This window comes from Anser brachyrhynchus (genome assembly GCF_964034855.1).
Source record: "Anser brachyrhynchus genome assembly, chromosome: 15".
Lineage (NCBI taxonomy): Eukaryota > Metazoa > Chordata > Aves > Anseriformes > Anatidae > Anser > Anser brachyrhynchus.
Genome location: NC_137733.1, coordinates 14686670 through 14710836, shown reverse-complemented (window position 1 = coordinate 14710836; position 24167 = coordinate 14686670). Strand labels below are relative to the sequence as shown.

The 24167-nt window shown below is 45.5% G+C and overlaps 1 protein-coding gene across 4 annotated transcripts in view; it reads right to left on the bottom strand.

The window, feature by feature from the left end:
• USP22 (ubiquitin specific peptidase 22) overlaps nt 1-20386 on the bottom strand; it is a 100027-nt gene extending 79641 nt beyond the window's left edge. Inside the window, exons 1-2 of one of the 4 annotated variants that reach the window (XM_080557447.1) lie at nt 19448-19587; nt 9434-10304 (exon numbers count right to left, since the gene is read on the bottom strand). Coding sequence is in view for 3 of the 4 variants with exons in the window: in XM_080557444.1 (XP_080413570.1) it covers nt 19448-19573 (126 nt within the window). In the remaining variant the exon portion in view is untranslated. Of the gene's footprint in view, nt 1-9433; nt 10305-19447 lie in introns of all 4 variants that reach the window. The other 3 variants (XM_080557444.1, XM_080557443.1, XM_080557442.1) reach the window with 3 other exon arrangements.
• Between the last annotated feature and the right edge of the window lie 3781 nt (nt 20387-24167).

The window sequence follows — 24167 nt, the reverse complement described above, 5'->3', positions numbered from 1 at the left end:
TTGAATCCTTTATAATTAATCTTTAAATTAGTGAACCTGATCCTTAAAAGACAAAGAAAGATTCTGTACTATACTGGATACCACACATTGTTAAGTATCTCGTATTGCAATGCTCCACTTTTCCATCCCAAGGTTAAGCAGATTACCATCAACTATACTACCAAGTTAATGTTGTTGGACTATGTTTTTTTTTTACATATACCCTTCCCCCCATTGTTTGACCATAAATATATATAGCCAAACAAAAATATACAGTCGCAGAAAATGGAAATAACTGAAGGCAAAAATCCATGACAATGATGTTCTGTGCAATGAAATGAAGCATTAAACCCAAGAAATGTGAATTTAAACTAAAAAAAAAAAAAGAAAATTAGGAAACACCTGATCTAAACCCAGCAGCAACATCCCCAAAAGGAATAATACATGTTCTTACAAGCTTCTAAACACTGAAATATTTTCTCATCACATAGTTCTGGTCTCTCTTGATATGAGACAAAGTTCTTTAGGATTCCTCTATGGGACTTACTGAAATGAGAAACAGTTTTTAAAAACCATTTACAATAATTATCTGCATTTTTAGTAAAACAATGCAGATGAAGTCACTGGATGAGTAACACTAACACAGAGCAGCGACTGTTCAGCACACCAGAACTTAACACCACATGTTGGCCAAAGGGAACAACCCGAGTGACTTTTTTCTTCTCCATGACATTCTCTTAACCATAAAAAGAAGGAGAAAGCTTTACTTAAAGTAACTACTAAGCAGGCCTATCCATACATTTCTGGACATTAAAAAAAAAAAAAGGGTAATTGATTACCAACATACACATCTACCCAGAAAACACCGGTTCAACGCCAGATACCACCTGATAAATGAGAGCCTTGCAAAGGAATTCCATGAAGCGCGGCCCTAAAAACAGCCCCGCTACACTCCTCGAACACTGAGGCTGCCGGCAGAGCTAATAAAATTAATGCTTTGCTTATTCATCAGACATGAATTACAATTACAAATTTATTGCTCTGTATTTTGTTCAAATATACCCTGGTGTACCTTGGCACAAATCTATACTTCGAAATCAGTGGAGTAATTAAAAAAGCTGTAGAAAATTAGTACATTGAGAAGTACATCCATAACTTCCCATAAGAAATGATAAACAGACATTACATACCATGAGCAGTGCTTCTGAGGGAAGTAAAAGAATACGCAGTTGGCTTTCCAATAGAGAAAGTTACTTCTAACTGGCTTCCCAACAGCAAATGCATTACTCGAAGATTTCCTCTAAAAATAAGGAAGGGCAGCAGTAGAGGCAACAGATCTTACGTGCTACCATAGCACTCAAGTGGCAGCTTCTTCTTTTTCAGACTGATAAAATTTGTTTTTGTTAAGAGGATTTAAATTTGAATTTCAGTACACGCAAATGTCAACAGTAAGGTTATCAGTTACGTTTAATATGCAATTACACAGACTTTGCACAAAATTTAAGGATTTAAACCAAGAAAAAACAGGAAGGACCATCAGTGTGAAAAAGTGCATTCACACAAACAGGGAGGGTAAGTCTACACTGTAATTTCTCCTGACATAATTGCATGGGAAAATGAAACTCTGGGGAAATGAAACTTGGCTGACAGCATCGGCTCCAAGGACTCGTGCTGGCAATCTTGTATGAGAAGAGCTTTTGCCACCCGCACTGCTGGGATGGAAAGATCAGCTGTAACACTGAAACACGCTGGGCAGCATCAAGCCAAAAGCATATTTCACCTTTAAGATCTAAAGGCATCGTTACACCTGAACAGCACTCCAGTTTGTTTAACTAATAGCTCGAGTTATTTCATACACCAGGGGCTTCCCGAATTGTCCACGTTAGGACACACACACCCAAAACGGGCTTTGCTTCCAACACTTCTACCTTTCCACACTTTGCATTAGGGGTTGTAGGGGCTTCCATCTCTCGCTATTTTCAGTTTACTTAGCTTGCATACCGAAACTGGGAATGAATGTGTACATATATATAATGTACACACATATACACACACACCCTTTGCTGCGTAAGAAAGTAATTGATATAAAGGGAATATAAGCGGAAGACTGGATTGTGGAGATGACTGAACAAGCCAAAGGATTGATGGCGCGGGTTCTGTGTGTCCTGCCTTTTCTTCTGAGTTTCAGTTCTCTCCCAAAATCAACACGATGGTCTGCCGGTATCCACAGCTTCCCCTTCAGTATGGAACTAATTTGACGCAATCTCAGAAAGTTACCACATCGCATTCCAACGGGGAAATGTCATCAAAAGGTAGGACTCTGCAAGCCCTGCCCCAAAGCTGCAGATGACTGAGGTCTGAAATCAATCAGCTCAGCAAACAGATAAGCCTAATGCTTCGTCTCCCAGCTGAGCAATTGAATTCAGGAGGGGAGGATCGGCTGCTGAGATGGTAATCTTTGGACTTGAGGATCTGAAACTGCAGCCTCAACGGGAGTAGGAGAACTAGGGTATATATCATTATCTGCTTTCCTTGTTCTTCCCCACACTTGGAAGAACGTTATCAGCTTTCAAAAACACTTAATTATTACTCCCACCATACTAACAAATGTTCGTTGGCAGATAAGGCAGACGTTTTAGTATGCCCTTCTGTTGATCTAGCTTGTCCTTGTTTCCAAAACGAAGATTACTTACCAACGCTTCCTGCTGGTTAGGGCATTAGCTGGCGTACTAACAGCTCATTAAAAACTCCAGACCCCTCTCTAAAGTTAACAGAATAGCAAAAGTTTATGCACGCTTGGCATTGGTAAAAAGAAAATGAAGCTGCATTTGCCATCAAAAATAGCCAGAGTGCAATCTGTATTTTGGTAAGAACAGAGAACTCATCTTGCAGTTTGTTCTAAACAAATCCCTGTTCCTGTACTCACAAAAATGGTACCAGCAATAAACTGATCATATATAATACACGTGGCCATACAGGTTCCACCTCGATCTGTCGTTCACTCAGACATGTCAGTGGGGGTCAGAAATATCAGAGAGGGGCGAGTTCTCTGCAGTGAAACAGCTCCTGAGCACTAGGTAGGCTACCTGAGCGGCAGGATGAAGTTGTCTGGGTTCTTAAAGCAACTGTATACAGAAAAAGAAAGGCTAATAACCACTGCAGTAGAATGGGGGTAACAAGGGAAAACATGGGAGTGAAAGCGAATTACTACACCTTCTACCTCTGCAAAAGATAGAACTGCTGTGGCATACCTCACTTGAAAAAAAAACAGTTCAGAGCTTGAAGCATGACCAGGGGATTCTCACGCAAACTATTACAATTGCAAATCGCCAGTAATCTCACGTAGACTAGAGCAAAAGTATTAAATGCGAATCCGTACAGATTTCTAGTCCTGATCTCTTGCTCTGTTTCTATGGTTATAAACATGTGCAGTGTTTTGTGGACAAATACATTGCCTTTATGCTTTACAGCAGGATTAAAAAAAGAATTTGAGAGTACTGCCTCAGGCCTTCTCAAGAGTATCTCTCAAGTTGCTTAAAAGCTATCTTTGCCAAGTAAAGAGGTGGTTTACACAGGTCCAAAAGAAGTCCTTCCCAGATGTGCTTCTCAAGATAGCATTCTTGACAACCTGGCAGTGCAAATAATTAAGACACTAAGAATGAAAAGTAGGGAAGATAGCACAACACGTATAACGTGTGTGACACTACGGCAAACTTCCCTGCGCCACATTTTTGCCTGGATATTGATCTACGGGAGTGCATCCAGGATAATTTAACTTCCATGGCAACTTCTCTAAAAAATAAAAGACAATAGTTATTGGTGATGTAACGCTTAGCCACTAGATGTTATGACATTTATGCTGGGAAGAGCATCAGCAAGTTTCTGTCCTACTAAACAACCTGCACATCTCCCTCCCTGGTAATCAAACACCACTGTGCACTGAACGCTGTACTTTCAGCAGCTGTGCATTAAGTGACTTGCCTGGGTGACCTTAGATCCTGTAACAAAAAGCTCCCCATTTTCCTCTTCAGAGGTCTGCAATATCCCAGAGACAAAACAGCCACTGATACAGAGGCTGGTAGAAGACTTGCAAGGGACAGAGATGAAGACCAAGTAGCACTGGTGGCCTCTGCTTTGTGATCCAGCTTGCAGCATCACCTTCCAATTAGCCCAAATAATAGCAAAGAGTTAGTAAATTACAGCCATAAATACCAGAAGCAAGATATGTATCCTCGGGCATTTACAGAGCCCAATTACACAGAATAAAAATTCCAGGTGAGGTCCTATTAGAACAACCTAACAACCTAGCTAAACGGTTCTAAGTAAATCAAGCAGAGCCTCGCAGGCCAGCGCCTAGGCGTGCTGGTCACTGCCAAGCAAGGGTTCACAGGACTTCTCTTTCTTTTGAAAGACCGTAAAGACACAGATGGCAGGAAAAGTTAAGCCCATCTAGTCATTAGCACGTTTTTAACGAAAACATAAAACTTCCACAACACTTAACTATTGCAGGGAGCATGAACAGAGCGCCCTTGCTGTTTTAGTTCATTTTTAAACTCCACTCCCCCTACCTTAAACTCCTTCTGTCCTTTCTAGCCTGAACACCAAACAGAACTTCCCTCGAAGCAAAACCAGAAGAGGTAGCCGCGAGGAGAAGTTCCTCTACCTCTTCACCAGCGCTCGGCAGGAACGTGCCTCACTGCAGAGCTGTTTTCCTCCCTGAAGTCATAAAAAGGGGGAAGGGAGGTGGATTGCACGAGTCCTACAGCATCTGGCTATGCAATAAGACTCTTGAAATAATTTTCTCTGGTGTAGCGTATAGCCAACGAATCTGGCAAGAGGCAACTTTAAGCATGTGTTGCTGTGACAGCAATGAATTATCACCCCGGTCTGCAGCGAGATTAACACTTCCAACCTTGGCACGAGGAGCAGCCTCCTCAGATAGCGCCAGGAGCAGCGCTCCAGCACCAGACCTGAAAGGGTGGGCTCCCGGTGAGGGCTGCATGGCGCAGAAAGGCAGGCATGTCCCTGAACTGCAAACAAACAATTCCTATGGAAAAAGGCAGCACGCAGCCAAAGAGGCAGGAACACCAAGGGAAACTCAAGGTATTTGGGGTGGGAGGGGACACAGCCCTAGAAAACAAGGCTGCCCGTGAGGGAGGCCACGCACCGAGGACCGGTTACAGAAGGGAAACTATCACGAACAGCCCAACAGATTTCTGCTTAGAGCAAAACCACCGAGCATCCAGTCAAACCAACCTGACACGAAGGAAGCTGCCCCGAAAGCTAGGTGCAAACTGCAGAGAGAAGCACTCACCGAGGCGATTACTCACCCTGTATTTCAGCATTTGTCAAATCTTTTGTGCTCCCCAGCGCTGCATGCCATTACCTGCAGGTTACGTGCGGCTCCAACCCACCTCTGGCCTCCCTGGAAGGTCGAAGATATTACATCCAAACCAGCTGCACTCGGGACTCCTGCCTGGCAGACCCGTAGCCTTCCGTCCCGCTTCTCCAGCTAACTACCTAAGAGTAGAAACCTCAAGACAGAGCTTCTTAATGCAAGTTTAATATTGAAATAAAAATAAAAATACGGGGAGAAGTGAGGAAAGCCACGATGCCAACAAAAACATGATGGAAACCCCTTCCTGCTTGAAGACTCATCACACTTACACCTCCTTTTGCTTTGCAAAATTGGTAGGACTACAGAGCATGACTTCTAGCCTTTGATCTGGTTTGCTACATTTTTTTCTCTAGAGGCAGTTATGAGATTCCACCAACCATCAGCCACACATACAGTGCAGCTTTATTTTGCTTCATGAACCAGAAATGTAAAATATTAATGCTGATAGAATCGATTTCACAGATTAAGCATTCTACTGCCAAGATCTTAACTTAGAATATAAAATAAAATAAAGAAATAAACAAAAAAAAAACCAAAAAATAAAAAATAAACAAACAAAACAAATAAAAGAAATATTTAAGCCCCAAAGGCTAAGCAGGATGACCTGAAGCGTATGAGTAAGCGAGGGTATGGCATTCAGCACTGAAGAAAACCGACACAAGAGTATTTAATCTCTTAAAAAAACAAAACCAGAACACCTAACTCACAATTAGTACTAGCTGGATATAAAAGTATGCTTCAAGTTACAGGAACAGTCTAATGGGCATCACAATCAGTATGATTTTACATGGAAAGTAGGTTTATGCATGCCAGAAGGGAAACATGACGGTTTCCTTGAAAAGCCTTGGCTCAAACGCACAGCTATACGTACATACAACATACCTCTCAACTCTCAAACATGACAACATGAGAGACAATTAAATGACAATGCGCACTGAGGATTTTGTGAGCAAGTGGTTGCAATTAATCCCATATCTTGCTAGGGAGTTCCAATGCCCTGAGATTTGAAGCATCCCTACATGAAAAAAGTTGGCGAAAACACCCAGCAAAGAGGAGGAAAGTGAGCTGCAGCAGGTTCTGTGACTGAAGTCAGTTTGGAAAGACCTACTCTGGAAAGAAATCAGGAGAGTACATCTAGAGCTTCTTAATACTGGCTTTAAATGATGAAATTAATGCTGCATTGGTTGGGAAGACCAAACTTCATCCAGGGGCACGGTTGCATGTGAAGTGTCCACGGACCAGATTTCAGTCTTCTGGGGCACAGCACCACCACTTAAACTCTACTGCCCTGCTCCACAGCACCAGTTAAGTCACAGCATCCATCCACATCTCACTTCCTGCGCCCATCTCAAATTCATCGCTCAAAGGAAAATAATTAGAATTGGTGGTGGGTTTTTCTAACAGAAAATTTTACTACCTCCACTTCTGTGTTGTGTGCTGGCATTGAAAATTCTGTTCTCCGTTCCTCCAGAGCTGCTTGTACCTTGTTTCTCACCTTACCTTCCTTCCCAGTACTTTGTTAGTTCAAGCTAACTTCTGATAGACACGGCTTTAAGTCACTCGCCGTTTCCACCAACGACAAAATGCCAAATCCCAAATTTCAGAAACGTCCTAGGGGATTACAAAAAGATTGGGCCATAGAGCCAGAGATGCTATTTAGGGAGACAATGACTATCCAGGGAGACGATGTGAGTCACTGCTTTCTGGGGTCCATTCTGCTTGTAGCTCTCCTCCAGCATGGATAACCATGGGAGCATGGAAGATAAAGGGCACATCCATCCTTCCTTGCCTATTCCTGCTAGCACCCATAAGGTTCTGGAGGCCTACAGCTTTCTTTATTTGTTATGCTCAAGGAGCGTATGCATTTCTAGGGAACTGAAAGGCCTTTTATATGTAAAATTGTCTTTATTAGTTTTATTTAAATCAGACACTTGAAAAATCTGACAAAAATAAGATTACACTCCTTTATTATTTTTTTTTCCAAGCTACAGTTCAGTATTTTGAGCTACATCAACTATCTGTGCGGCAAGTGCCACCAAAGTAAAATCCAAGCTTGACAGCTATTTCGGGCAGCTGGATTAGAAGTGTTATCTGCATTAATGGGGCAACAAGAGCAATGCCTTCTGGGGCAAGAGTGTGATGAAACATCAGGTAGTTTGAGTCTCTGAGCTCCTCTAGAAAATATCTACTGTTTGAGCAGCCATCAGATGATAGGATCCTTCAGGGCGTTTCACTTGTTTACTACCCTCACCTCCACAAGATGGAAATCTTCAAATGGGTGGGTTTTTTGCAAAGAACAGCTTCTGTGTGTATGAGGCTAAGCTGCTGCTAGAAGACCACTGTCTCTGAGCTCACGGATTAAGAGGGTTGCAGGGCTGAGGTGGACCAGCAGACCTACCTACTGCCGTAGCACTGACCACACATTTCATTGCTTTTCTAAGAAATTTATTTCAGTAGAAGCTAGAAAGCTCATGAAATGAGGTGATTAAGACTTCTGAAACCTTCCATTCTGAGCACGCTTAAAGCAGGCACTCTCATGCAGCAATATGAAGGGTATTTTTGAAAAAAAGAAAGTGCATTAGTGATAGCAAGCTGCTTATTTTCTGGGTATTTTATAGATGGTGGGAGAAAAAAACAAGATAACATATCAGGTAATATTGCAGTTGCTCAATATTATGGTATTTTTGATCTGATTATCTGTACAACCTATGGAATACAACACTGCAGATACAGTAAGGAAACATAGAACTGGGAAAAAAGGAGGCACTAACACATTCAAAACATTTCAGAAGCTGCTTGCCATACTGCGCATCTCCTCACGAGCAGGTCCACAGATGCTCATCCAGTCCCTTGATGGCTGCTCCGGTACCGGAGGGATGAGACCAGCACGAGCCCTTGCCCAAGGATGTCCTGGTGGGGCTGCAGGGCACCAGCACCTCTCCTCGACCCCGGGATGGGTGCGCTGGGGTTTCACTGGAGTGCTGCTATTCTCCTGCTGTCTCCATCTGGCATCCCAGTCCCTCAGGGCTACAGCCAGCTGGCACGGTTTAGAACAGCCTTCGGGCTGCTCTAGACTACACAAGGGAGTAGGCCAGAGGAAAACCAGTACCATAAATAGCTAATTTACAATCCCATTATCCCATCATCCTCAACTATATGCAATATGAGCTAGCCACATGCCCCGTGACCAGATGCTCTGAACAAAAATAATAATAATAAAATTAAAAATTAAAAAAAGAGAAGAGTTGAAACATCTCAACAGAGTTTGATTATAAAAGACAGAAATCTTAACTTAGAGACAGGCCTGTTAATAGAGGGAAACAAGTGCTCATAACTTGATTACTTAGAAAAACACTATTCATTTCATTAAATTAAATGCAATGTGAAAATGTGAATGTGAAAAGTGGATTTTCTGTAATAGCTGATCACAAATTACGGGCATTCTACACTCTCTGGTTCATTTATTTTTCACAAGGAAACTGGAGGAGGAGCACGTTATTTGCATAGAGGGGTAAGCTCTCATGACTGCAGAACATGAGACACGTGTCATACACCGGGCTCAGCACACACCAGCACGCCCGTGAAAGCACGCCACACGAGCGATAGCAGGTACCATCACGGCACCTTTCAGATGAAGTTAGGGACGAGCCACACTCTACAGAAGAGACAAGGAGTACGTGGAGAACGTTCAAACAGAATCTGTCAGCGGCAAAGTCAGGAGAAAGGCAGCAGTTGCACGCTGCAGCAATTGCTGCTCAGAGTGCCTTGAGCATCCTCCAAGCATTAGCACTCAGGTCCTCTCCCATCACCCAGGCGCTCCTCCCCGCCAGCTACCAGCTGTACAGCTGCTCGTTCAGCCCCACGCTGACACACAGCATACAGCCAACCCAGCTGAAATAGTATTAAGAAGAAAAAAAAAGGTTTTTTTCATCCTTAACTGTTCTTCTTTCTGGTTCACAGCACGACCGCACCAATACGAGGTAGTGAATGGCGTGACAGCAAGAACACGCTGCCTAGAGCTGGTAATTCCTTAAGCTGTGAAGGAAAGGCACGTACCCACAGCCGAGGCGCTGGATCTCTCGTCCCCCAAGGTGCTATCCTTCAGCGATAACTCACGGCAACTTCCAAACTTCACGTCTCTTGCTCCTCCAGTAAGTCAAATACTGCCCTGCTACATCCATACTGCATCTGAATGGATTTTTGTCACCCAAACCACGTGCCAATTCCATCCATGTTTGTGTCTCACCAAGACCCACAGATACAGCTCGCTTTCACATTTTAACTCGAGCTTTTAACGTCTGTCAGATTTGCTAACTTGTGTTTTCCTGCTTCATGTCATCTTCCTGTGTTCTTTTTACCACTGCTTAAAACAATTTGTTTGCACAACAGCTCCAACCTGCAGGGACAACGTACTTCCAGAACTGCCTTGCTTTACAACAAATTGCTCTAACACGGTTGTTCTTCAGGTTAGTGCAAAACGAGTTCTTTGCTGATTGCTTCTTCCTCTGCAGTCAGACTTCTGCAGTATGCAGCTCTTTACGAAAGGCAAAGACCCCACCTCCTGCTGCCTGAAATCTTTCATGAAGGGCCTGAAAAACTCGCATGCCAACCATGACACGTCCCTGTGAGCTCAGGCACGTGTTCCCTTCCCTTAAGTTTCCTTTTTGCCAAATACTTAGCCACACGGAGGGACAAAAGATTTACTTAGCATCGTAAAGCAAGCTCACTAATGCTCCAGGTATATTTTTCGTTTTTAAACTTGGCACTATTTCACAAACATACACTGCTACTCCGTAGAATTATGAATTTTGGTACCACTCCACTTTGTGACTCAGGCCCCTTCAATTAGCAAACAAGTGATTGAGAGCGACTCCTCTGCACGTGCAAGTCTGAATCGATCCTGGCAACTGAATCAATGCAGAAAATTCTAAGGAGATAAAGAAAAGAAAGTGAATTTACTGGGGGCAACACTAAAATTAAACATCAAGAAAAGTCGCAAGAAGCAGAATTACGACATGACAGCGAAACGAATCATTAGAAGTAGTAATGTAAAATTATGTTGGATGAAGCCTAGGACCAATTTCCTTGTGGAACAACCTCTTAGAACAAAACCTTGTTCCTCTTCACACATATAACTCGCAGTAACTCCTGAAACTATTTTCACTGCCTTTTCTACTCTGCTCTCCACAACACTGTTAAGATCATCCCACTACCATAAACACAAATGGGAGTCAGGAATGCCCAAATAATTAGCAGTGTTAACAGCAAAACATACCCGACAATTAACCTGGGAGGAAGGACGCCTGTTAAGTGAGCACGACCAAAGTCAGCAATGTACAGAAAACACATCTACATGAGAACTTCACCCTAGTCATTTTCTGCCCAGCAAGCCAGTTTAAGAACAAAACGGGGCAGTATCATGGAGATAACCAAGCCCAGCTAGGCAAAGAAAAACATATAACCCTAAGACAAATTCTGCATTTGTCACCAGAGGGCACAGGGTCACAAAACCTCACCTACCAGAAATGAGGTATCAGAATGAGTCAGCTATCTCAGCTGTCTTCGCTTATAAAGTTGTCATACATCTGGTGTGAGATAAATCTTACTTTTATTTGCCAAGTATATTCTAAAGAACATCCTTTAAAATCTGACTTGCGTGCAACAACAAGTCTGAACGCACAGGACAGGAGCCCAAATTGTAACTCTGTCAAGTAACATTAGGCGGTTCAAAGACACAACGGGGATGGGAGGAATCATCTGTGTTTTTATTACAGAAATTATTGGGAAGGGGGGTGAGGAAGTGCAATAATAAAGGTTATGGAGATGCCGTTTTCTCCCTCTCTGTGCCAACACACTGCACTAAGACAACTCAAGTTTGTATTTTATGGAAAACAAAAGCCCTTTACAAACAGAAGCAAAACATACATATAGAAGCCCTGACGTTATATTCAGAAAGAGAAATCTGACACCAAATCCCAACAAAAAGGCTCCTTAGACACATGAACTTTTGAGTGAAAGGCAAGGCAATCACCACAAATGGAACTCGGCGCTTGATACTCCATTATCCACTTAGCTGTATCCAAATACTACTAGGTCTTTTGTGTGCTTAAGCAAAAGAAATGTGTCTTATTGCTAATTTTGCAATTTTCACTCTTTACAGGTATACATATTACTTTCTAACCTGTGGATTTGCATAGACATGGATGAAAACAACTGGTTTAACGTACAAGGGCATGCACTGCAACACAGAACTCCGGGCGACGGCAATAATGAAAAAAACGAGATATTCTAATAAACTGAAATGTAGATTAATCACCTCTACTGTTTAATTCTACATAAACACAACTCAGTGAATAAGCACAGAGTTAGATTTCTACAGCCTACGTGTACAAGCAGAAGAGCTCAGCTGTGCGTGGAAAGCAAGTGCCACGCTGCAAAGCAGCGCGGTGCAGGAGGAGCGTGGCTGGGAGCGCGGCAAAACGCAGGTTCTCTTCTGCACTTACTATTAAGGCAATGTCACGTTTAGCCAGCTGCTTCTCACTGCCGTGAAGAATATGAGGATGTTTAAAATATTTGGCATGTTTCGTGTTGTCAGAATTTGTCACAGTACACCAGAATTTGCCCTGGCCCCAATGTTTAAGCTAAAAAAGATACTGCATTTGTTAAGTGTGTTGAAAACAACTTTTGTTACCATGCCCACTCTTTTTTTGCGTTTCACCTTGCCAAATACACAATTTTTTAATTCAGTGACAGATTTAGTACACTGTAGACCTTCAGAGAAGTATTTCCCAGGGATAGGCTGACATCACCAGCCATGCACAAGGCAGACAAGAAGAATCATGTTAATTTCGAGCTCCATTAAGCACAGGAAAGGAAGAAGGAAACAAAAAAAATCTTCACCAACTTGGAAAAAAATCAGCAGATACTCAGAAAAAAAAAATCAAGAATTTTTAAGTAGCGTTACACATAGCTGACAGGCTTTCAAAAAACCTTGACTGAAGAACTGAAAAAAGTCTGAATATTTGCTTTATTTCGTGCACAAAAGAATGTGAGGAGACAGGCTGTTTGCTAATCAGTCACCTACTGATAAAGTGAATCTCGGGTTACTCGGAGTCAATTGGTGTCTGGTAACAGTTCACTTTACTGATCATCAAACAGGTCTTGAATAGATAAAACCAGTCTTTTTCTTAAATAGGAGATAGCGACACGGCAGAGGCTGTCCTGGCACTGAAGTAAACCAGGCGTCACTCCGAAGTTGCTATGCGAGTTGCATTCATACCACTATTGTAGGTACCAATAGGTACCACTATTTGGAAACACGTTTTGAAGAGAATGGAGGTTAATTTTACAATGACTAACTCGTTTCAGCCTTGATTGTACTACAAGCTAATGCAGCAAAGTTCTTATCTTGAATTAAGCAGGGTGTACATAAAGGACTGCCAAATCGATATGCAAAAGAACACAACTACCAAGACAGGGCCTTTCACCCCGTCCGAATACATCCATCAGCTTCCAGAACCGCTTCTGCCCAGGACAGGATGCCCTCTCGGATAACATACGGCTCTCCACGCACTCCAGCACCGCTTGCTGACAACACGGGCCAGGCTAACAAAATACGCTGTAATGCCATCATAGCATTTCACTCACTTAGCTCCACTGCCCACAGGTTAACAAGAGCCTCGAGACAGCTGCTCTAGGCAGCTCGTGCTGTCCAAGCCCAGAGGGGCTCTAACAAAGATGACTTTTTTACAATACATTTCTAGTAAATCCAGCAGAACGCACACAGGTCACCTTCAGATTGCCTTTCCTGTGATGCCACTGCCTGATATGCATGAGTGTGCATGCATCTCCTCACCTTCGATGCTGCCATATGCTACAGCTCCACCAGAAGTATTTGGAGAATCACGAGAATACAAAAATTTAAAAAAAAAATGCAAGTTGTTTCCAGCCATACCTTCAATTTCATTTGGCCAATAAGAGCCCTACATCTCTCCATCCACCAGGAAGCAAACAGGCATCAAGTCAGAGTCCTAAGTCAATCATGCAAAACCAAGAAAAACTATGGGTGCTAGGTTTTGTGTGAGAAACACAAACATTTTAACTGAGATAATCCTTCTCTGGTTTAAAACAGATCAGCCACCACAGGGATCCGCGCTAACATTTGTGACAGCAGTTGTTACAAAGCAGAACCCCCGGAGTACATCCAAAGGAAAACATACTTTTTTTTTTTTGCTTAAAGACTCAAGAAGTAGTAAGCCAGGAGAAGGGGAATCAACAAGTCGCAAGCAGGCGACTTGCACCACCAGTCTGCAGCATTTACCCGTTGATTTGTTACTGCAGCACTAAGACAGAAAATCCTCAAATGAAAGAAAGAAGGTAGAAGGTTTCGAACTGATCTGCAGCTCTGGTTTCACGTTAGCGCTACAGATTAAGGCCTGAAACAAAAATGAGGATATCAGCTAGCCTTTGTTTGGGGTTTAAAGCTTTGACGGCTTAAAATAAAGCTCAACAGATAGTCCAACAAATCAAGCAAACCCATTCTGCTCTGCTCACCTTCACGCTATTAGCTGTCATTCTGGTTTTAAAGGTTTCAACACTTTGGGTGTGTTTTTTATTTTTTTTTAAGCAAGTAAGATCATTGACTTCAGAAAAAATGAAAGAGATGCTACAGTTGCCTCCCAGAAAACAGCCTGGCTGTTAGCAAACCTTTACTCCTGATAGGACTACAGGAAAAGAAGCAGCCTTCTTCAGAGTAAAGTCCGGGAAGTCTGTGTTTCCTTTGCCCTTTTGTCTCTCCATCCATATTAAAAAGAAACAGAACTATTTACTACTCATGAATCAGCCTCAGTGATAGGGAACTGTGTAACCTTTGTATCAGACATCTGACTCTAAGTGCTGACCTGCGAAGGTGGGCACAAGTGTTCTGCTAAGTCCTGATGGTTCGGATCGCACAGCTTCAGAACTGGTATTGGTTACCTTGGAATTCATGGCACAAGGCTACTTCCTAACCTTTGGCCAAGAAACCAACCATTTCTTTAAAAACCACGGTATAGGGGACACAGCAGGGATGAACACCAACGAGAAGAGGAACGACTTGTATTATATTCTTCCTCGATGCCACAGACATCAGCGCAGGGGGGCATTCTCAACGTGGCTTTGCTAACAGAAGCCCCGTATGCAAGGCTCTACTGCGTGCAGAGTAAAACCTAACGCCTGGGAACTCTTGTACCGCAGGCTGTGCCTTCACACCCAGAGGAAAGAGAACATTACCTTCAGCACGTTTAAGGACCTTTTTACTCCTTAGAGGTTAAGGGCTAAGGAAGGTTGTTCGTTTACAGAACTGGAGACTTTCGGAATAATGAAGCTTGCAGTTGATTTTGACACTTCTTACGGGCCTTCAGGGAGAAGGTAGTCCCCACAACACATGGCAAGAACATCCTTCCCGAGTTTGTGAATCAGATAGCTCACACAGGCAGCCAAAGCGGAGTATGCAGCTGAAAGAGAGACACGCTTCTCGAATCCTGGAATCCTCTTTCAAATTCTCCACGGGATTTGTAATCCAGAAGTTTGGTGCATATGCTAAAAATGTTAAAGAAAAACAAGCTAAGATTTCCTTATTAATTTACGAAATAAAAATACCAAGTCTGAGAAGGCAGCACAGCCTGGTAAGGTTCCTCGCCCATCTGTTATGATAAAAAGCAAATTGCCTCAGCAACGCTTCCCTGTTCCTGGACAGGTACACGAGGCAAGGCTGTAAGGGAGAAAGCAAGAGAGCAAGCATGCCTCAACAGGCATTCAAGGAGAAGGTCATTTCAGCAAGAACTTAACCCGTCAATATGGACTGAACCACAATATTTGCTACTGAAAATATGACACAGCATTTATTTGCTAGGAGATTATCAAACTTTTCCTACTCTGGAAGTTAGGAAATGAACCGAAGTCATTTTGGTTTCAAGTATCTATGAACTAATTCTCTGAATTATTAGAAGGAAGAAAGGATTCAAAGTCAGAAGTGAATACACGTGAGTGGGGAGATGAATACCTGCGGACAGATCACCACCAATAAAGAAGAATGTTTCTTCAAATCTGAAAGCATCATTGGCTTGGAGCGGCCATATGAAGAAAGAATAATGGAAGAACAATAAGAAGAAATATGCTAGAATGTGCCCACTATCAAAGAGAGCCTGGGACAGGCAATTATGCTTTGGTCTGTTGTCAGAAACACAAAACATTCTGAAATTTCAGACAGGACCTTGTCCGTACCATGGCCACGCTCATGACTACCAGATCACTTCATCACAACATCAAGCACCTTTTCAGAGCAGCTATGTAAGACCCATTCAGAACTGGAAGGGCAGCTTGCCTCCAAGGCAGGAGGTCCAACAAGACGGAATTTAATTGTAAAGGCAGCTGCCCTTCAAGTGCTGAAGCCATTACTTACCAACTGCAAGACACAAAGATGCATCTACATGTCTAACTGTTCTCTGATGGGGACCAGGAACTGTTCAGCACTGCAAAACAGATTTTCCTCATCTGTAACTGCAAAGGAATAAGCAAAGCTTTTCAAGTGTGGCTCTACAGACAAGACGGAGAAGCTGACGTGAAGGGCTGGCAGGAAGTCTTTTTAGCATCCTCTGCCTCTTCCATAATTCCTGAGCAGGAAGCAATGCTGTCAAATTTAAGGACCTCCTATACGGTGTTACTTGGGAAGTATTTTCTACATCAAAATACTCAAGGTAAAGTCCATGACCTACAGAAGTTGCTGGCAAAGCTCTTATTCACCAAACAGATACTACCACAAATTAAAAATCAAGGCTTACTGGTCAAAGTCCCAAAGTCAAGACAGTCAGCACTGATTTTGTGCCATCTGACATACACCTTCAGTGCTGAAATCTACTTCCAACTTTTTTTCTCCATTATTACAATTCCAAGACCCCCCATTCTTCTGATTTCTTCCTCTACCCGTTTTCCTGTTCCACTCCTCAAACAATCTGACACTCGGGTTTTGTCTTCACTTCTGCTTTACCATCAGCAGCACATCTACACTGTGGCAAAGCCTCTTCCTACCAGAGCACGTAGCACAACTGCTGCACTTACTACTTTGGCCAAGATGCAGGGAGGCAAGCGACAGCTTAGCTCCTTGATGCAGACGCAACGATGCACCAGCATGAGAGCTGAAATCCCACGTAAGCAACGCTTCAGAAGCGAATACAGTCCTGAAACCCTTCACCAGCATTCCAGCATCTTCACAGGTATACTCGTATTTACCTCTCGCTTCCGACTGAGAATTCAAATCTACATTCAGGAGATAGCTTTCCAACCACAAACAACGCTCTACAGCTATTTTATTTAAAACCCTGGACGTAAAGCATGCTGAACTGAGAGCTAAAGCTAATAAAAGGCTATTCGTGGGAAAGGTACGTATTAAAAATGAATAGCAAACAGCAAGCAGTGTTAAAATGGTCTTTCAAATCATAATGCAGTAAGCAGTCTAAGTAAAACGGGAGGAATGGACACTTTCTGCCCCCTGCAGTTTCTATTGCTATCTTGATTTTTAAGACAGCCTTAGGAGGGATAGGTGGTACATTAGCATTCTAGAAACCTAACAATTTAACATCTGGCTACCTAGCACCAACAGCCAAAACATTTTTTATACCTAGGTTCATTTGAATAACAGTTAAATTAATCAACGTTTCCTATTAATGATCACCTAGCTATTTTGAATGTTTTCTGCGGTAACTGAATGATGTGATTGTCCCTGGCTTTGCAACAGAAACGACGATCGCCTCTCGCCAAACCTTTATTTGACTTCTTCATTTTGATTAGCATCAAGAACGGGAATTCTCGCCAATGAACTGGTACTCTCAAGAAGTCAGAGACGTGCTCCTAAAATGTATATACACACACACACCCTATATATTATATATAAAGAATATGTCTGTGTACATATACAATCCTATATAAAGGACAGTGGATTTTCTAGCTATTAGACTGCAAACATCCCTCAAAACAGAGAATGCTGTTTATGAAATTTTACATTTAAAGCTGCAAGGCATACATGTGGACGGAGATTTCGGTAAAGAAAAAATCTACAGAAGGTCTCGTCTCCACATGCAGCAGAGCTAAGTACCGTTACTGCTTATACACTTTCTTCAATCTTTATGAATGCAGACTGGGAACTGAACCCCAAATTCATCCAGCCAAAGTGTCTCCCTGTCTGTGATCACTTACTCCCACACATTTCAGGCTGGCTGAATTCAAGAATCCAACTATTTTCAGGGTGGGTGGTAACCTGCTCAAAAAAAAAATATGCATTTTTATCACATACTTGGAAAACTGATGTTTTCCGTGAGATGATAATTTTGAAACAATCTTGTTCTGCTTTATGAGCCTGACTGTACAAAGAAGTAAAGAGGAATTGAGAACAGGCTGATTACAGTAGGAAATTATTTATTGCCAGCTGATTTTTAACCAATGATGAGTGCATCACTACTGTTAGATTTCAGAAGAAAAAAAAAAACAAACTGTTGCAGCATACAAATGCTATGCAGGTTACAAAGGACGCTCCATATTAAAATAGGAAAGTTAAAGCGTTAATTTCACTGATGAAATTCACCTGAGACATCTTCATTCCTCACCTATATTTTTTATTCCAAAACACACGTGTATTTTTCCTCCACTTAAGCTGTATGTACCCCGCAGTATATACCATTTTTATTTCGACACACTGAAGGTTAAATAAGACCAGATTTAGACTACTGTACTTCATGATAGTAGTTTGCAATAGATTCTATAGGTTGAAAGCAACTTGGGCTATGTTTTGCAGGGCTACCAACTGAGTGACTATACTTAAAACGTTTCTTCTGTGATCCCATTTTTTCCCCTTTAAGTAAAAAAGGGACAACTGGAGTGTCCTGAGAACACAAACCAAACAGAGAACTGCGAACTGCCTCACCCCTCAAGACCACCATTCACACCATTACCAGTCCTTACGAATAAGCCGAGCACCTTCACGAGCACCAGCCAGGACCAGAAAGTTTTTCATGGGTTGCTTCACCACCAGCAGAACCCGGGCTGTCCCAAACCCCAACTTTTCCTACGTGTAGCTGCTGCGCTCCCCTTCTCGGCCATTAACACCGTCAGTGATAGAAATCTGCAAAGTCACTTCCAAGTAAAAACTAGTTGATTGTAGGGAAAACAGCAGTTAGTTGAACAGTTAAGGGGCATCCTCCAGAATCGCGCATTTCGCCAGGAGCTGAATTTTCAAACATCGGTGGGAAAAACTCCGGAATCCCCTGATTAAGGTGAATTTTTCTCCCGGCGTGTGCAGTGCCTGCCCTGAGCACCAACACACTCCGGGCACAACCCCCCCCCCACCTCCCTCTCCATGCCCTACAGAGCGGGCTCCTTCCCCCCAAACCCCACCGCAGCAGGAATCCCGTTCCCTAAGGGATTTATCCCAACGAGCAGCGCTGTATTTTGAAAAGGGATAAAAAATTTAAGAAGGAAATCAACCAAGCGGACCCCCCCCCCCCCGGCCATTGTGCCTCGCGGCTTCCCCCCCACACACACACACACGCCGAGGCCCCACAAAGCCGGGCCGCGGGCCGGCCGTGCCCATGGCCCCGGGGCTCCCCTCCCTTCCCTTCCCTTCCCCTCCCCTGCCGGCCCTTCCCCTCCCTTCCCCTCCCCTCCCCCGCCGCCGGGTTCCGGGAAGCCTCCGGTACCTCCCGCACCTCCGGGAGGCGGCGGCGCTGCGGAACGGCCCCGGCACGGCTGCGGGGGGGAAGCCGCCGGGGCAGGTGGCGAGGAAGGGAAGGGGGCGACGAGGGAAGGGGGCAAGGAAGGAAGGAGACCCCCGGGGGGGTGGGGGTCGTGGCCCCCCGGTACAGCCCCGCTGCCCCCCCTCCCCCGTCCTCCCCCTCCCTCCCGGGGCTGCAAGAGGGGGGCTCGGGACCCCCGTGATCCCCCCCCCCCGGTCCCCTGAGGGAGGGAGGGAGGGGAAGGGCAGGGAGAGAGGGGAAGGGCCTTGGGGGGGGGGGGGGGTTGTGCGGGCCGCCCCCCCGGTACCTTGCGCTTCCTGGTCTCGGCCGAGCCGCTCCAGACGAAGCACTGGTAGATGGCCCGCAGGTTCTGCTTCCAGTTCTCCACCTTGAAGCCGGTCACATGGCAGCACCCGGCCGCCGGCGGACTCATGTCAGACCCCCCCACATCAATCCGCCCGCGGAACGGGCCGGGCCGGGCCGGGCCGGGCCGGGGGGGCAGCGAGCCGGCCCCTTCCCCTTCCTCCCCCCCTTCTTCTTCCTCCTCCTCCTCCTCCTCCTCCTCCGCAGCGCCAGGCGCGGGCACGGGGCCGGGGCCGCGCGCGCGCGTCCCCGTCCCCGTCCCCCCCCCCCCCTCCTTCTTTTCCCCTTTCCTCCGCCCTCCTCAGGGGCTCGGGCCCCTCCCGCCGCCTCCTGCCGCCTCCCGCCGCCGCGGGGGCCGCCACATAGAGCCCCGGCCCCCGAACAAAGCGCGGCGGCGGCGGCTGTGCCTCGCACCACACACACACAAAGATGGGGGCTTCCCTCAGGCGGCTGCCACCGGCCGCCGGCCGCTCCCTCTACCTCATAGAAGCCGCCGGGAGGGGAAAGGAACGTTGGGGGGGGGGGGGGGGGGGGGGGGGAGGGCCGGCGGCGGCGCCCCCGGTGTGAGCGCGGCTGTGTGGGGAAAGGGGGCGAGGCCCCGCCCGCTGCCGCTCCCCTGCAGCCGGCCGCCCGCTCGGCGCCTGTCTCTTTAAATCGCGTCCCCCCCCCCCCCCCTTCCTTCCTTCTCCTCCTCCTTCTTCCTCCTCCTCGCCCGCACGCACACCCCCCCCTCCGCCCGCCGGGTGCGATGGTCCGAGCCGCTAACTCAACCTAGCCCGCCAGGCCCGCGGTGGGACAGACCAACGGGGAAGGGGCGATGGGGGGGGGCCCCCTGCTCTGCCCCGCCGCACGGGAGGGAGGGAGGAGGAGGGGGGAAGGAGCGCTGCTATTGGTCCGCCCGCCTGTCGCTCCGCCGCTGAGGCTCGTCTCATTGACCGCTTTCCTTCTCCCCTCCTCTCACCCTTCCTACCTAGCGTTTCCCCCTGCCGGAAAGGGGCTGGGAAGGTCCGACTGATTGACAGGTCACGCAGCCAACGGCGAGAAGAGGCAGCACCTCTGTTTAGAACGCTGCCTCAGGATTGGCCGGAACACCCGTCAATCTCACGGCAAGCCGCGAGCCGATTGGCGGCGAGGCTCGGCGGGGGCGGTGCCGCCCAGCAGCGGCAGCAACAGCCTGCGCTGTGGGGGCAGCGGCGCTGTCACATCCGCCGGGGCCGGCCTCGGGGATGCCTGAGGGGAGCGGGGCTGCGGGGCCCGGCAGCGCCCGGCTCCCCCCGGGGGACCCGGCCCCAGCCGGCGGAGGAGGTGCCGGGCATGGCTCCGCGTCGCCCTCAGGCCCGCCCGTGCCCCCCTCCCTGCTCTGGTGGAAGAAATAAAAGCTCCCTGTAACCAGAAGGGGTGTAATGTCATTTTTTCCTGTCAGTGACTGCACGAGGAAAGGGGAAAACGGTGAAAAAATGGTTGAGTTACGGATCTGTGCAGAATCTGCCCTAAATCTGCGCAAAGCTCCTAGCTTGGGGGCTCCACGCGCTGCAGTTACGTGGTGGCGGAATGAGGCAAAGGGATGGGAAATGAGGCAAAAAGATGGGAAATGAGGCAAAAGGATGGGAGTTTTCCCCTCATTCGTGAAGAGACGCAGGAGGCTGTGCTTTGTGGGATGCTAGGTTCTCTCACAAGCCCCGGGAGGGCTGTGTGGTAGGGAAGGTAATGGTTAAGTGCCACCGCGTTATTTTATCAATCCGTTTTTCACTTACATCCCTCCTCAGGAGCTATCACCTTGAAGGATACCAGGCAGATGGGAATAAAGTCCTGTCCAGCTTCCTGGCCTGTTGCTGCAACTTCCAGAAATCAAAGACAACTATCGCTTTCTGTCTTCCTTGGAGGTGCTGCCATTTGTAAAAGAAAGCAGGGTATCTAGTAGCACAAGACTGTTTTTCATCATTTTTGTGTAACTATAAGGTTGAGTGGCAAAGAAACTAGGGGATATAGGGCTAGGGCAAGACCTGGGTTTATTCCCTCCAGTTGTGAAGGAGCAGCACCAGACCACAGCACCCTGCAGCACAGCTCTGTGCTGAGTAACCTCCTGTAATGGTAACCTGGGTAGTTCAGTCTACCTGGCTCGTACAGCTCCTGAGCCTTGCTCTGAAATCCCTCTTCCATGCAGTTTGGGGATTACAGCTCCAGCACTGTACCGAGGATTGCCCCAGAGGGGAAAAACGGGATGCCAAGAGACCTTTGCATTGAACAGGAAAGGGCCTGCTTATCCCGCTTTGTACACAGCCTGGTACAGGTTGCTAATTGCACTCAATGTTTCAGAAGATTACCTGTGAAATCTGGAGTTAGGCTACATCCTCCCTCTGACCCTAGATAATCATTACACCTATTAAGTCATCACAGCAAGCGTGCAACCTATACCTCTTCTGGAAAAGGTTACAAGAACGGGAGCTGCATACGTTTCCCACGGACTAACCTCACACCCTCAGAGACGTTTCCATGTGACTGCAGCATCCTCTGACACTACCTGCTCATCCTAAAGCGAGAGAAAGCCTGTTGAGCCATAACAGGACTTCTAAGGAGTTAAAGGAGTTAGTTTTGAATTTGGCTTCTTGTGGAGCTAGAGGCATCTCAGCTTCAGTGTGGCCCATTTCATTCATTATTCTCCAAATTGAGTCAAATTCCAAGGGTTCCAAGGGTCTGGATGCTCTCATGTCTGTAGCAGGGCAAGAATATGAACACGTTGACCATCAGAACTAGCCACTGTTTCAAAAGCAACAGGCACAGAGACCCACCCCATACCCCGTGAAAGCCACTTAAACATCCCTCAGAGCAGAGGGAATTTAAAGACTACCAGCAAGTTGTATAGGAATGAATGGGATAGGTTATTAATGTCCTAACAGCATCTAGTATTTATTCTAATGAATCTTAGTATCTTCCAATTAAACACAAACCCCAATATTACTACAGACTAAATCCAAGCAGAGAGTTATTCTTATTCTGCAGCAACCTACTGTTACTAATCTTGAGCTTTTCTCCATGGCTACCACATCAAAACAGGAGATAAAGATAAAAGGGAGAATTTCTGTCTATGAAATTTAAGTCCATCTCTCTGAAGAAACAGGATACCAAAAAGACAATGCATATGTTCAATGCCCTGCAGATTCTGAAATTTTCATGGAGATTCCTGTGCCACTCTTTCTTTCTTGCAGAGTCATTGTGTTTACCCAATGTAAGGTGCAGTGGCATTTGTCTTATTCAGAAATAACAAGAATTGTGCATTTATAAAACACAGTTGTTTCCTTTTAAGAAAGGAGAACCTGCGTTTGTTCCCCTCTCAATGAAATATTTCCTTTAGAAAAATACTAATTTTTCTGTCTGCCCAGCTCAGGAACAATTACAACATTTAACTATTCCTGCTTCCTGAAGTTTCCTGGCACATCACTTGTGCTGCTGAGGATTTGGGGAGCATTCTCTGAGAAATAACAAACTCACAAGCGTGACCCCCATTCTTAAGCTGCTGTCAATGGGAGCTGAGGCCTCTGTCACAGTGGCTCTTGAGATTTTCTGAGGCCAGCTCCTGGCTTGTATAGTTCGAACCAAGCTGTGGAAGGCTCAGTGTCATTAAGCCCTTTGTTTTCCATCCTGTGAAGACACGAGAATCTTTCCTATGAAGAAAAAAAACCTTCAGACACTACGAACACTTCTTGACTGTGCCAGCCCACACAGTAAAGGTGGCACAGCAGCCCGGAACATCAGTCGAAACAAAACAGGAGCAGAAAATAGTGACACCATTTTGTCACGTAGTAATTGTTAAAACAAGGCCTGCTTGCTACACACACGCACATGAGGGTTTGTAAGTTTGCTATAGTTTAATTTACTCTTGGGCACAGCTTAGGAATGTTTCTAGAACAAAGCCTTTTGGTGCAGCAGATAGCTTGGGAAAGGATTTGCCTCTGGGGGCTGGAAACTGTTTCAATCTCTCCTGTGTCTCTTGGAGGAATTTTTAATTTTAAAGCATTGATGATTATGCCAATTAGTTCTTACCCCCAAATGACAATGGAATATAAATGTTGACTGTAGCTAAAACATACTGCAAATGTGCTGCGAACTTTCCCTCCAGAGAGTCATCTGTATTACATGATAGCTCAGCTGGGAAGACGCAGAGTTCCTCCACATGGAAAAGCACAGCAACTGTATCCTCAATCCACGTCATCCCAAGGTGGCACTTCTAGACTTTGCTGGATAGTCAAGAATCAGTTGTTACTTTATCACTTGGACATGCTTCTCCGCATAACATGTACTAAAAACGTCCAATTTAGTTCTCAGGTAAACATGAATATTTTCCTTAAATCTGATTCATGAGCAACGCCAAAGGGTTTAGCTAGGATTCCTCAAAAAAAAAAAAACTTGAATTGCAAGTGAAGCTTTCTCAGGATTTAACCAGTAAGACTGAAGATCCTGGCTCCAAAAACAGATTTCAAGGGGGCCATGCAGGAGCCTGTGCTGCTTGCTGGTTTGAAACTCTAGGGCTGAATAGCTTGAAAAGCTCTCAATTCTGTATATGCTTGGTAGAATGGAGAAAGGTACTCAGGAATATGTTGCCATGAAGTTGTACTCCTTAAGTGTCATCCTGCTTCTGGTAGAGCAATCAGAGGCGACTCCTCCCT